Genomic DNA, 15,816 nt, shown 5'->3' with positions numbered 1-15,816 from the left:
ATCCTCACCAACGTTTGCTATTCTTGCCTTTTTGATAGTAGCCATTCTGACTGGTTTGAGGCAATACCTCATTGTGATTTTAATTTGCATTTCCCTTATTAGTAATGTGGAGCATCTTGTCATGTATTGGCCATCTGTAAGTCTTCTTTGGAAAAATATCTATTCAGTCCCCTACCCACTTTTTAATTGGATTATTTGTGGGGTTTTTGGTGTTAAGTTGTATGAGTTCTTTATATACTTTGGATATTAATCCCTTGCTGGATATATTATTTGCAGTATATTCTCCCATTTGGTAGGTTGTCCTTTTGTTTTGTTGATGGTTTCCTTTGCTGTGCAGAAGCTTTGTAGTTTGACATAGTACCACTTGTTTATTTTTGCTTTTGTTCCCCTTGCCTGTGGAGACATATCCAGAAAAAAGTTGCTAAGGTTAATGTCCAAGAGTTACTGCCTGTGTTTTCTTTAGGAGGTTTATGTTTTCATGTCTTATAGGTTTTAATCTATTTCATTTTTATTTTTGTATATGGAATAAAAAAGTGGTCCACTTTCATTCTTTCTGTAGTGTCCAGTTTCCCCAATAGCATTTATTGAAGAGACTCTCTTTTTCCCCACTGTATATTCTTCTCTGCTTTGTTGTATATTGAATTAAAGCATGGTTTTATTTCTGGGTTCTCTATTCTGTTTCGTTGACCTATGAGTCTACTTTTGTGCCAGTACTATGCTGTTTTAGTTATTGTAGCTTTGTGCTATAGTTTGAAATCAGGGAGCATGATACATCCAACTTTGTTCTTCTTTCTCAAGACTACTTTGGCTATTCAAGGTCTTTTGTGGCTCCATGAAAATTTTAGGATTATTTGTTCTAGTTTTGTAAAAAATGCCTTTGGTATTTTGATAGGCATTGCATTGAATCTCTAGATTACTTTGGGTAGAATGGACACTTTAACAGTATTACTTCTTCTAACCCATGAGCATGATGTACCTTTTCATTTATTTGTGTCATCTTTAATTTCTTTCATCAGTGTTTTATAGCTTTCAGTGTACAGGTCTTTCACCTCCTAGGTATTTTACTATTTTTGCTGCAATTGTAAATGGGATTGATTTTTAATTTCTTTTTCTGCTAGGGCATTTTTAGTATATAGAAATACAACATATTTCTGTATATTCATTTTTGTATCCTACAACTTTAGTGAATTCACTTAATCTAATAGTTTTTTAGTGGAATCCTTCAGGTTTTCTATTCATACTATCATGTCATCTGCAAATAGTGCAAGTTTTACTTTTACTTTACTGATTTGTTTTTAAATTTCTTTTTCTTGTCTGATTGCTGTGGCTAGGACTGCCAGCACTATGTTGAGTAAGAGTGGTGAGAGTAGACATCCTTATTCCTGATCTTAGGAGGAAAAGCTGAAAGCTTTTCACTATTGAGCATGATGTTAGCTGTGGTTTGTTACATATGGCCTTTATTATGTTGAGATATGTTCTCTCTATACCCATTTTTGTTGAGAGTTCTTATGAATGGATGTTGAATTTTATCAAAGGCTTTTTCAGCATCTGTTGAGATCATCATGATTTTTATCCTTCCTTTTCTTGATATGGTATATTATGTTGACTAATTTACAAATGTTTAACTACCCTTGCATCCTTGCATGATATAAATGCCACCTGATCATGGTGAATATTTTTCATGTTTTTGAAATCTGATTTGCTAATATCTTCTTGAGCTTCTGCACCTATGTTCAGCAGAAATATTGGTCTATAATTTTCATTTTTTGTGGTGTCTGTCTGGTTTTGGTATCAGTTATGCTGGTCTTATAGAAAATTTGGAAGCATTACTTCTGCTTCTATTTTTTGATATAGTTTCAGAAGGATATTAACTCTTAATGTTTGGTAGAATTCACCTTTGAAGCCACCTAATCATGTTTGTTGGGAGATTTTGATTACTGGTTCAATTTTGATACTAATAATTGGTTTGCTCAGATTTTGTTTATTCCTGTTCAGTCTTGGAAGATAGTATATTTGTAGGAATTTATCTGTTTCTTCTAGGTTGTCCAACTTGCAAGCATATAATTTTCAGACTCCTCTTATATTTTGTATTTCTGTGGTGTTGGTTGTGACTTTTCCTCTTTATTTTTTGATATTATTTTAGCCGTTTCTTGATGACTCTGGCTAAAGATTTATCAATTTTGTTTATCTTTTCAAAGAACCAGCTCTTAGTTTCATTGATCCCTTCCATTGTGTTTGAAGTCTGTTTCATTTGTTTCTACTCTGATCTTTATTTTCTTCCTTCTATTAACTTTGGGCTTTATTCTTTTTTCTAGTTTTTTGGGGTGTGAGATTAGGTTGTGATTTTTCTTAATGTTGGCTTGTATTGCTATAAACTTTCATCTTAGAACTGCTTATGCTGCATTCTACAGATTTTGAACTATTTTTCATTTGTCTCTGTATTTAATTTCCTCATTCCTTTCTTTGTTGACCCTTTGACTGTTTAGTAGTGTGTTGATTAGCCTCCATGTTTGTTCTTTTTTTCTTTTGATTGATTTCTAGTTTCATACTTTTGTGATCAGAAAAGGTACTTTATACAATTTCGAGCTTCTTTAATTGAGACGTTTGTGGCCTAACATGATCTACCCTGGAGAATGTTCCATGTTTTTGAAAAGATGGATATTCTGATTTTGGATGGAATATTTTGTGTATCTGTCTGCTAAGTCCATCTGTTCTGTGTCATTCAAACCATGGTATTTCTTTGTTGATTTTCTGTGTAGATGATCTGTCCAGTTGTGTAAGTAGATGTAAAGTCACTTACTATTACTGTATTACTGTCAATTTCTGCCTTTATGTCTGTTAGTATTTGCTTTATATATTAGGTGTTCTTCTTTTAGGTGCATAGATATTTACAATTATTGTATCTTGTTAGATTGATCCTTTTATCATTATGTAATGCCTTTGTGTTTTGTTACTTTGTTTTGAAGTCTACTTTGTCTGATATAAGTATTACTACCCAGTTTTTTTCCTTCACTTACATTTGCATGGAATATCTTTTTCCATCCCTTCACTTTCAGTCTGAATGTGTCTTTAGATCTGAATAGGGTCTCTTGTATGCAGCATATAGTTAGATGGGTCTTGTTTTTTATCCATTCAGCTATCCTGTCTTTTGATTGGAGCATTTAGTCCATTTACATTTAAAGTAGTTGATAGGTATATATTGTCATTTTGTTGTTTTCTGGTTGTTTTGTAGTTCTTTTCTGTTATTTTTCTCTTGCTTTCTTCCCTTGTGTGTGATGACTTTCTTCAGTGTTATGATTGGATTCCTTTCTCTTTATTTTTTGTGTACCTATTAGAGGTTTTTGGTTACCATGAGGCTCATACATAACATCCTATGTACACAGCAATCTGTATTAGGTCAATGGTTTCTTAAGTTCAAACACATTCTAAAAGATTTTAAAATTATATCCTTCTCATGTTTTATATATATGTCATAATTTACATCTTTGTATTTTGTGTATCCCTTGACTAATTTTTCTGTATACAATTGATTTTACTACTTTTGTCTTTTGAACTTCATACCAGCTTTATAAAGTGGTGACCTACTGTCTGGTTTTACCAGGGGAATCATTTTCCTTTCATAATTTTCTCACTTCTAGTTACAGCTTTTGGTTTTTCACTTACAGTAGTCCCTTTAAACATTTTTAATAGGGCAGGCTTAGTGGTGGTAAGCTCCTTGATCTTTTGTTTATCTGGGAAACTCTTCATCTCTCCTTTAATTCTAAATGATAACCTTGCCAGGTAGAGTATTTTTGGTTGTATATTTTTCCTTTCATCACTTTGAATGTGTTGTCAACTCTCTTCTGGCCTGTAGTTTCTGTTGAAAAATCAGCTGATAGCCTTATGGGGTTTCCCTTGTATGTAACTAGAACTTTTCTCTTTCTGTTTTAAGATTCTATCTTTAATCTTTGTCATTTTAATTATATATAGCTTGGTGTGGACGTCCTTGGGTTGACCTTGTTTGGGACTCTCTGTGCTTCCTGGAACTGGATGTCTGTTTCCTTCAACAGGTTAGGGAACTTTTCAGCTATTATTTCTTCAAGTAAGTTTTCTACCCCTTTCTATTTTTCTCATGGGAGCTTTATGATGTGAATGTTAGTATGCTTGATGTTGTTCTAAAGGTCTCTTAAACTATTCCCATTAAAAGTTTTTTTTTTTCTCTTTTTGCTGTTCAGCTTTAGTGCTTTCTATTACCATGCCTTCCAGATCACTGGTCCATTCTGCATCCTCTATCCACTGATTCCCTCTAGTGTATTTTTATTTGTTACTGTATACTTCAGTAGGTTTTTAAAAATTTTCTCTTTCTTGAGGTTCTGAGTTTATCCATTCTCTCAAGTCTGGAGAGCATCTTTATTATTTTGAACTCCTTGTCAGGTAGATTGCTTAACCCCATTTCACTTAATACTTTTTAAAGTTTTGCCTTTTCATTTGGAGTATATTCTTGTCTCATTTTTTGTTTCTATGAATTAGGTGAAACAGGTACCTCTCTGTCTTGAAGTAGTTGTCTTGTGTAGGAACATCCTCTGTGTGGACTGCATGTGGGAGTACATCTGCAACTGATATGGCTAGAGGGTCAGGGCACCCTAAGGTGGCAGGCTGGCTAATGTCTGGACTCTTGCTCCTGTCTGCACTATGGAGGTGGAGGTGTGAATAGTGGTGCTCGCCAGCACCTCCAACACTGGAGAGAGTTCCAGCAGTTCCCCCACCATCTGGCAATTCTTGGGTTAGTAAATGGGTTTTCCTTCACTTATATTCCAGTTGCCCTTTATACTGTTTTTTCCCCCTGTGCCTGAGAGAGTGAATCTGTGCATGAGTTCCTCAGTGATCTCTCTCCCTAGTGCAGTTCCTAGCATTGGGGGTGGGGTTACTGTTATTACCGTGTTTCCATTTCTCCTGCAGTTCTCTATGTGGTCTTTGTTGTGCAGACGCTGTTTTAGTCAGCCCTCACTTCTTCAGGAGGAACTGCTGTGCAGTAGGTGTAGATTTGGTGTGTATGTGGGAGGAGGTGAGTTCAGTCTCTTCCTCCTATGCTTCAATCTTGGATCCCTACTCCTCCCTTTGACACTTTTAAAGCATAATTTCATGGTCATGTAGCAAACACATTCATAATTAGCACTAGCTCCTGAAAGGCAATTGTAGAGACTCATCCAGAATACAAGAAGTGCTAGCACAATTTAATCATAAGGTTGGCTGTTCTTTATAGGGGCTAGCCATAAGGCTCTGCCTATGTTTGCAAATATGAATGGGTGGGGGAATTGGGCTGTGATTTCTAAGGCTTCAATCATTGCAGACATGTAGGAAAGCTTAACATTTGAAGGACAGAATATATTTGGCAATTTTGGACCCACATGTGGTCAGCCACCCCCATTAATTGGTACCTAAAAGAGGAGGATACCACTGGACTGAGCATGAGGGCACTGTCTCCTCATGAACACAGTTCCCAGCACCATGTCCACACAAACTTGCAGGAGCTGGAGTTACTTGATAACTCAAGTGCCTGACCTTCCAACTCACCAAAGGGATAAGCATCAAGGCCTCCTGACATCCATCCTTGGGAGGCTAGCCAATATTAATGTTCAAGGGAGAGCTTTCATTCCCTGAGTTTCAGAACTCTGATAATTTTACATGATTTGACACTTATTGCTAGAAGTTTCTTCAAACCTATCATACCTCTCACTGATTTTCTCTCTTCGTGGAAATAGGTGAGTGATGAGATGTTTTGCTTTACTGTAAAAATAACATCCAGTTTATTAGCAGGATTTGGTCCCATCGGGTCCAGAATGCACTGTATCATAGTACCTGTTTCTTCACATTTGTCAATTCAGTTCAATATTATGGACAGACCAGACTGAGTACTGACAATATTAGACTCAACCATATGAAATTACTATTCCTTTGGGTAAAAAATTCAGTTCAATATTATGGACAGACCAGACTGAGTACTGACAATATTAGACTCAACCATATGAAATTACTATTCCTTTGGGTAAAAATGGTCAAGTATTGACAATATTATAGTTTAACTTAATAGGGTGGGATAGAATAACTCAGGGAAATTAATAAACTTGTTCTTAAAGAGATATGTAAGGAATGAACTTTAGAACAAAGGAACTAAATGGATTTTTCAAGAAGTCCCAGTCTACAGGATATTTGATAAACTTTATTGAAATTAATTACTCCACTTAGTGGTAAATTATAAATGCTTATAGTACATAGTCTTCAAAAGAAACTTCACTGTGCTATTATGAACTAGGTTAAAATTTAAATACCAGTATTATAAAATTCACTGCTTTTATATTTATAGAAACTGAAAAAATAAACATTTATAGCATTTTGGATATTTTAGTATTAAAAAATGTTTAAATAACTGATTTCATAATAGAACAATGCACTGTTACAAAGATCATTTTCAATCTCTTAAGTATAATTAAAACTGATATAATTCATCCAAGACTGAAAAAAAATAGTAGGCATTTATTGAAATTACATAGGTTTTTATGCTGTGTATGTATTTGCACATGTATAAATGTGATCCTTTTAAAATAATTCTTAAGCAGGCAGATCTAAAAAGTTGAAACTAAATCAAAAACTTTTTTTTTTTGAGTGGAGGTAAAATTTAAACTTCTACAAATTGTCATATATACCCACTAAGAAGCACCCAGCACTTGTTCTTAAACCTTACTTTCTGAATGTATAAATATGGACCATGATATCTGACAGAAAAATTTTAGGTCAATTACTTTGCAGCAATTAAAACATTGACTGTGTAGAAAGGGAGTTAAGGAGTTAAAGGGGTTAAACTTGACATATACATTATTTAAAGGGTGTCTGATTATCTTAAAAACTTATGAATTTGTACCACAATGTTAAAAAAACAGCTGGTTGTGTTTAATACTCTTATTATCTATTCTTAACTATCCACTTGAGCAGGTGCCCTAAGCAGCATTCTTTATGTGTCAGTAAAGACTTTTTAAAATAGTTGGTAAGGACTTACAAGTAGTTTACTTAGTTAATTTCTTTTTTCCCTAGGTAATCCCTAAGATAGGCTCCTCTGAATGATCAGACTGCAATTAAGAGTTTAACATTAATAAAATGTTATAAATGTTTTATTATAAAAATTTGCCAGTTTCACTTTTTAAAGGGAAGAACTTATGGAGTTCAATTATAATGCAGAAAAATCAATGTAAGAAAGGCCCATATTAAAATGACATTATGTGTATAAAGATCTATTTATAAATATATTTTCTCAATTTAAAAATAGTGTTTTTTTTGGGAAAGCAAGTCTTTTGGTGAGAAATTTCTAGAAACAAGAATGCTCAGTGAGAGCTGATGGACAGTTCTAAAGGTGTTTAGAACCAAGGACTTGCAGCCCTCCTCTGAAGCAGCGACAGGAGTTGCTTGGGCACACCCGTGTGTTTGGTTCTTCTGAGTGCCATATCTTCAGTTATTACTATTCAAAAGCGAAGTGGCTTGTGGGCATCATGCAAGTGAAATAAATCAGACCGAGAAAGACAAATACTATATGATCTCATTTATATGAGAATCTATAAAAACTGAACTCACAGAAACAAGACCAAATTGGCAGTTGTCAGAGGCAGGAGTGAAGGGTGGGTGAAATGGGTGAAGGTCATCAAAAGGTAAACTTCCAGTTATAAGATAAATAAGTCCTGGCGATGTAGTATAGCATAGTGACTATAGTAATACTGTATTGTACATTTGAAGGTTGCTAAAAGAGTAGACCTTAAAAATTCTTATCACAAGGAAAAATAATTTTTTAACTATGGGAGGTGACAGATAATAAATATACTTATTGTATTGATCATTTCATGATATATGCATACATCTCATCATTATGTTTACACCTTAAACTAATACAGTTACTAATACAATGTATAATTCAATTATATCAATCAAACTTGAAAAAAATTTCTTTAAAAGTGAAGTGGCATTGTAAGACAGCTGAACTGCAGAAAATCTTAGTTGGCAGGAACAGCATGATCTTCAGATCTGCTGAAAGGTAACAGTGGTTCCTGGTTTTATAAGGAAAAAGTAAGGCAGCTCTGGAAACACAGAACCAAAAGTATAAGACTTTATGAAACCTCAGGAATCTTTTGAAGCTTACTTTAACAGCAGCAAGGGTTAAATATAATGTGCAATAGAATATGGCTAACATTTTATCAAAACATTTTTCTTTCATAATTTTTAGACTTCTCTTTTTAAATGAAAACACATCATATGCTGTCAAAGGGAAAATAATTTACAGAATTCTATTTACATGTAACTCTTCCAGAGTGCATTTATCACACAAAGCAGGTATATAGGTTATTTCATTCAAATAACAAGAATTTGCAATTTAATGAAAAAGATAATTCTCCTTAAAATCTCTTATAAATGGCTAATTTGTTAAAACACAAAATGTTTATTTGGTCTTTCAAATGACAGGCACCCTTAGAAAATGTATTTCACCTACACTTGAGATTTCTACTAGGCTTTAGCTACAAGTGTACAGCACCAAAATCCATTTTAATGATATCAATATTAGTTATTAATATTATTTTAATACATAAAATTGCATGTAGACATACTGGAAAAATTAGAACTTCAGACAAATATGAATATAAAGTTTATAAAATTAAAAGCTTTTAAAAAATAGCAATTTAAAAATGGAAAAAATTATCTTTGATTAGATAACCAGGTTAAGTTTAAACTGATTTAGACTACAGACCTTAAGGTTTTAGAAAATCTTTGGTTTAAAAATAAAGACTACTTCTCAAAGGTAATTTCATAAAATATCAAAGCAATATAGACATACTTAAAATTACTAAAAGGTTAAGAGGTGCCACAATTTTAAAGATCAAAGTAAACACCAGTTTCTCCCTTATAATGACAATTATTGAAAGATTTTCTATATTCAGTTGGATGTGTTCATCTTTAAAGTTATTTATGAAGAAATCTTTTCTTCAATTACAACAATGAACTATTGCAGCTCAAAACTGGAATGGTACAAGCAAAACAACTTCACACTTTGATAAGTATATGAAAAAGATATTACCATAAGTATGATACAGAATTTTAGTAGGGTCCCATCTATCCATATTAAAAAAAACTTATGGGAGGAAGGGGTAATATAACAATTTACCGACTTACAGGAGAGTGCGAGTGAGGGGACCCTGCTGAAAGTGTATCGCTAGCCTTACACACCTGCTCCACGCTGACTCCCCCACCCTGCGCAAACAGTGCAGTCTCTCAAATCAAGTACACTTCCAAAGGTGTATATGAAAAGGAGAGAGAAACAGAGAGAGGGAGGGAAGGAGAGAGGCTTGATAACTTGGGTGTGGGGGAATCAGTGGCCCATTAACTACAATGGAAAAATACAGTGAAAAGTCAATCTTTGGCTCCTTTAAAACACTGGATACTAACTGAAAAAAAGCAAATGCTTCCAGTTCTTATAAGGGAAGCTTTGCCTGTTAAGAAAGCTTATTGCCAAAGTATACAAGAGGCTGCCTAGTTTATTAGACCAACCGTCCAGCCCAAGCTGAAGGAGCAGATATTTTGTAATCCAACTTTAAAAAGTTAACAATAAACTAACAGACCTCTCCCCATACTCTGAAATGAGATTGCTCCATTTAGAAAAATCTCCCTGTAAATGAATACAGGCAGGCCTGAATTTCTGAGCCAGGATCACTTAGATTCCTCCCGCCCACGCCCATCTTCTGTAGCTGGAATGCCTCTGCCATCTTCTGCTGCAGGGGCTGCCCAGGGATGGCAGGGATACAAGTCCAAGCCCTCTACTGCTGCTGGTTCTGGAGGCAGCCTTCCCACCACAGAACACTGCTCAGTTGTTCACGTTAATACTCAGAGAGAGAGGAAGACATCTTTTGTTATGACAAATAACTTTTACACAATATGGACAAAGAAGTACATGATGAAAGGAAACAATCAAAATTAAGACTTACGAAGAACAGCAGTTTTCCTTATTGGTTAAAAAATTTCTAACAAATGGTGATTAAATACTGCTTGGCACGTAGTAATGTTTCACTATACTGTGCAACACAATTTGTATGCATGCTAGTTCCTAATTTACAGCAACCATCAGTTTAAATGACCACTTTGCATACTCCTCTAACTCCATGTTAGTTATCTTTGATTTCATGTGTTTAATGACAGTTTATTTTCTTTGACCCTAAATAACCAAGAATTGGCTGTAAACCTTTTATAGGGAAAGAAATAGCTTTCTTATTCAGATGCCTCTACTATGAGTTTTCACAAAAATAACACCCCATTATTAAAATGAAAAACTGTAATGAATTTAGACATAAACATAACTATACTTTAAGAAAAGTATGCAGCCCAGCCGAGCTGATGACTTCATTTAAAAAGGTCTAGGCGTTGCTGAAACACGTAAGACAAGTGCAGTGGCCAGGGGTGCTCAGTGACCATCTTCCCTCCCCTAGAGGTCTACTTTTCTTCTAAACAGATTATCAGAGTTTGAGTTGTCTGTTTAAAAATTCTAGCATTTTGCTTTCTTGATAGAAGCAAAAAGCACACTCTTTGCCAAGTTCACGTATTCTGAAACATGGAAAAGTCTCCATGTCATGGAATAAGGAAAGCTTTGAAGTGCCTTGGTACCTAAGAGTGCAACAGTAATTCTGATACAGCAATATCCCTTTTTGATTTAAAAAAGACTGGTCCTTAAAGTGTTTACATTGTTCTGTAAAAATGACTTCCTAAACTTTTTTACGATTGTATTTTTCTATCCAAGTCTCATCATAAGCAATTCAATTAAGCTAAATTAAAACTAATTTTAGCAGAAAGCAGAAATAATGCTTTAAAATACAAAGTAACACCTACTGATTTTACAATTTGAAGCTGGTTAACAACTTAAACTAGAAAAAAGATATATGTAGTTAAAAAAAAAAATTTTTCCAGTCTTTTCCCTTCTACCCAGGAAAATGTTACATTTGATATCACCATCATAACCCTTGGTGACCTTCTTAAGTCTTCCAAAGATAATATCTTGGTTAACTTACTGGTGGTCTCCTTCAACTCGTCTCTTACGAACTATGAGAAAAATAAAAGAAAGTATGTTAAAAATCTATGTTAACTGTACAATGTTAATTTGTTTGTAATAAACAAGTTTTCCACATAATCCAGTTACAGCTGTAACAGAAATGAAGTGTCCATCTCCAGTTCACATGGCCATTAAAATAAAAAATTCACATTCTTCATCTTTGTCATATACCTGTTGAGAAGTGAGGGACTTCAAAAATCATAGGTAGTAAACTCTTTAACATCAGCATGAGTAATTTTTTTCTGGATACATCTCTCCAGGCAAGGGAATCAAAAGCGAAAATAAACAAGTGGGGCTACATCAAACTAAAAAGCTTCTGTACAGCTAAGGAAACCATCAACAAAACAAAAAGACAGTTTACTGAATGGGAGAATATATTTGCAAATGATGTATCCAATAAGGGACTAATATCCAAAATACATAAAGAATTCATACAACTCAACACTAAAAAACCCCCAAATAATCTGATTAAAAAATGGGCAAAAGACCCAAATAGACATTTTCCAAAGAAGACTTACAGATGGCCAACAGATATATGAAAAGATGTTCTACATCACTAGTCATTAGGGAAATGCAGATCAAAACCACATTGAGATATCACCTCATGCAGGCCAGAGTGGCTAATGCCAAGGCAAGAAGAAGTAAGTGCTGGCCGGGATAGGAAGGAAAGGGAACCCTCATACACAGTTGGTGGGAATGTAACCTGGTGCAGTCACTATGGAAAACAGTATGGAGGTTTCTCAAAACACTAAAAATAGAAATGCTATATGATCCAGCAATTCCATTCCTGGGAATATACCCAAAGGAAACAAAATCACTAATTTGAAAAGATATATGCTTACTGCAGCATTCTGTTTATTGTAGCATTATTTAGAGTAGCCAAAATATGTAAGCAACCTAAGTGTCCACCAACATATGAATGGATAAAAAAGATGTAGTACAAAAATGAAATCTTGCCATTTGCAACAACGTGATGGACCTAGAGGATATTATGCTAAATGAAATAAAGAGAGAAAAACAAATATGTGATCGCATATACATGTGGAAGATGAAAGAACAAATCAAACAGAAGTAGACCACAGAGACCCAGACTGGTGGTTGCTGGGGTTGGGGGTGGGGTAGTAGGGAATGGGTGAAACAGGTGAAGGGGGAAAAATCAGAATGTTTGTTATTTTGATCTGGGTGATGGTTATATGAGTGTACAACACATGTCAAAATTCACTGAGCTATACACCAAGATCCGTGCATTTGCATATACCTCGATTAACAGCAGCAGCAAAGAACTGAGGGGCTTCCAAGTGAGAACTCTGCCCTAATCAGCTCACCTGTGCTCACACAGCAGCAATATCAGAAATCTAAAACAGAATGGTCACCAAGCGCCTTCAAGTCACTGTGCCTGTCTCATATGTTTATGAAAATAATGTATACCTCCATTAAAAAAAAAGATTAATGTATTATTGTGTTAAATTGTGAAGTGACATTCAGGTAGCTGGAACAGAAAGGACTAAAGGTAAGTATCTGCATGCTCTTCTGATTAGGCACTACAGTGTATCTTAGTTTGTGAAAGAACAGATGAAACACATTTTTGTCATTTTTAAAGGTAAGTGCCTTGCTACTGCTCTTCAAATTTTCATTTTCATCTCCTACAAAATGAACTGGTTTAGGACGCTAACAAAACAACAAATGCAAAGTAATGTGATGAGGTCATAGCTGGCTCCCATGAACTTTGGCTGCCAAAGTGGTCAGTCTAGTTCAGCTGATGAGTAGAGAAAGGTACATATATCTGAGGACATGCTGGCCTCTTCATGGACTGGTGACCTGAAACCACTAGGCTGTGCTCATAGCAGGGCAAGGTCTTCAACTTCAGGATCTTACTACCTTTACTCTCACCCATCAGCCACTAGAGAGCGTGTGCTGAGAGCCACCAGGTCGGGCTCCTCAGCACTGTGGCCAACTCCTATGCAGAGGACAGAAAGCACAGGTTTGGAGTCAGTGACAGACTGTGACTCATGGCTCTGGCACTTTTTTTGTCTTGTGCTCTTTGGTAAGTAAGTTAACCTCTCTGAGCCTCAACTCAACCTCTGTAATGGGAGAATAATGATATCAGTACCTCATGGCCATGCAAGTAAAGGTACAACATGCTGCTTAGTGTAGTACTGAGAATGCAGTAAGTATATAATAAAGACTACTCAGCTTCATCACCCACCATGGGTTGGTCCTGCGGCCCTGGGCAGCCATCGTTTTAGGGGAAGGAAGCCAATTAACCTTTTATAGTTAGAAGACTTTAGTGTGTTACTGGTTTTAATATTATCAGTAAGTTCCTGTTTAAGTTAGATTGTTGGTCTATTAATCTTACGCTCTTCTGTTTATGGAAGCAGGTAGGAATGTGACTGCCTTCATTCAGCCTGAACTGGCTGTGTAACAGAGAAATAAAGAGCCAATAGGTGCACCTGGCCTCTGGCCAAGCTACAGATACTCTGCTCATGATATTCTCTGACTGCTGGTTTTTCTGTTTGCTGGCCTTCAGTAATGAGACCTGACATTCAAGTGATGTGCATAAAAGCCTGTCTAGCCACTGGCTGGGTGCTGGCTAGAAAATAAAACCAGTAGGACTAAAGATTCAAGTTATCATGAATATCTTCATACTTATCTAATTAAGGACGACTGGCTCTAATTTTAGTCCACATTAATGAAAAACAAGTTCCATGTGTTTGCTGAGATATTGAGGAAAAAAACAAATGGAGACTTGAGTCCTCAAACACAAACCTAATTCATGTATCAAACCAGATCATTGTTTAGGTAGAGCATTTCCAAGAAAATTTTGAATTGAAGCAGGGTTTGGATGTTATTGGCAAAACACGTTATTGAAAAATATGTTGTAAGCAGGATCTATAGGACAGAGTAGAGCAAACAAAAAACTGATTATGTAGTTAGCTAGTGTAAGATAGTAATATGGGACTCGAAGTTCAATTGAATATTGCATGTATACCATATAAGCTTTTTGCTGTTATAGCTGCAGTACTTCTTAGCTGGAGAGATGGTGAGTAGGTAGGACTATTTCAATGAACAGCTGAGACTAAGAAAACAATGAGAGAGGGAAAGACATTATCAAAATCAGAATACCAAAGATGAGATATAGCACTATTAGCAAGGTGAAGACAACATACTTGCCCAGGAGATTCTGTACAAGTTTCAAGTCTTGTTCCTTGATACCTCTTTCTGGTGTCTACATAGTAGACTGCATGTAAGAAAAACATATTCTTTACACTTGCCACCTTAATCTCTGGGCAGAATAGGGCAAAGTGTAGAGTGAAAAGAAAATCGAGCCAAGGGTGATGTGAGCACACCACCACAGAAGGTGGGGCAAGGAACCATTTCCAATTCCTCTTTCTCACGGTGGCCACATAGCAATTCCTCAGTTCATCCTTTAGATGAAAGGCTTATAAATTGGGCCCAGTAACAATTCTTTCGCAATTTCTTTCCAAAACCCACTCCAACAATATGTTTGCAATACTTCATGATTAGTCAATTATGAATAAGTCCTAACTAACCTCATTTCCTATCTCTACAGGAGTAGTAAGAATAAAGGGGTTTTTTTAAAGTATAATTTTAATCATGCATTCAGTGGCCTATAATGTCTCTTAAAGACCTCCCATAAAAAATCCAAAGAAATCAGTCCTTCAACCATGTAATTTTAGTGCCTTCTACCAGCATTCCCTGTCTGCTGACATCACATTTTTATTCTGTCAGCTTTAAGCAGCAAGTACTTGTTGGAAGGTTACTCAGGAGGCAGGACCCTGCTACAAGGGTTAGTGCTCAAAACCTGCAGGCTGCTCTCAGCATATAAATATCTTGGCTTTGAGGCAGAGCCAAGATGGCGGCGTGAGTAGAGCAGCAGAAATCTCCTCCCAAAACCACATATATCTATGAAAATGTAACAAAGACAACTCTTCCTAGAATAAAGACCAGAGGACACAGGACAATATCCAGACCACATCCACACCTGTGAGAACCCAGCGCCTCGCAAAGGGGGTAAGATACAAACCCCGGCCCAGCGGGTCCCAAGCGCCCCTCCCCCCAGCTCCCAGCGGGAGGAGAGGAGGCAGAGTGGGAGGAAGAAGGAGCCCAGGACTGCTGAACTCCCAGCCCCTGCCATCCGGACCAGAACGCAGACACAGTGCATGCGCAGGGCCCTGGTTACTAGGGAAACAGGGCAGCAAGAACGGTGAGCAGGTACCGGAGGCTGGTGCAGGAGGACAAAAGTAAAGCAAGCGGCCATCTTTTTGTTGTTGTTGTTGTTGTCGTCGTCGTTGTTTTGTTGTGGTGAGTGCTTTTTGGAAGTCTTAAAGGGACAGGGACCCCAATACTAGGGAAACAGGGCAGCAAGACGGGCGAGCGGGTATCGGAGAATGGCGCCAGAGAAAAAAAGAAAAGCGAGTGGCCACCTTTTTTTTTTTTGTTGTTGTTGTTGTTGTTTTGTTTTGGCAGGTGCTTTTTGGAAGTCTTAAAGGGGCAGGGCGGGACACTTAGTCCAGAGGTAGGGAATCCGGGGATCTCTGGGTACCCTAACCCCTGGGCTGCAGGGAGCAGGGAGGCCCCTTACGGAGATAAATAGCCTCCCAGCCGCTCCCGCTCCAACGCGACTCCACCATTTTGGAGTAGCTGCCCGAGCTAGGCCACGCCCACAGCAACAGCGGAGATTAACT

At 36.5% G+C, this 15,816-nt stretch overlaps 1 protein-coding gene across 1 annotated transcript in view; it reads right to left on the bottom strand.

Moving 5' to 3' along the window:
• Positions 1-6,184: 6,184 nt before the first annotated feature.
• Positions 6,185-15,816, bottom strand: part of TMOD3 (tropomodulin 3) — an 83,965-nt gene continuing 74,333 nt past the window's right edge. The window contains exon 10 of the mRNA XM_036917771.2: positions 6,185-11,100. Coding sequence (XP_036773666.1) covers positions 11,066-11,100 — 35 coding nt within the window. The 3' untranslated portion in view covers positions 6,185-11,065. The remainder of the gene's footprint in view (positions 11,101-15,816) is intronic.

Source organism: Manis pentadactyla, chromosome 11 (genome assembly GCF_030020395.1).
Source record: "Manis pentadactyla isolate mManPen7 chromosome 11, mManPen7.hap1, whole genome shotgun sequence".
Taxonomy (NCBI): domain Eukaryota; kingdom Metazoa; phylum Chordata; class Mammalia; order Pholidota; family Manidae; genus Manis; species Manis pentadactyla.
The sequence above is the reverse complement of the archived record's forward strand: the minus strand, read 5'-3'. Positions and strand labels throughout refer to the sequence as shown.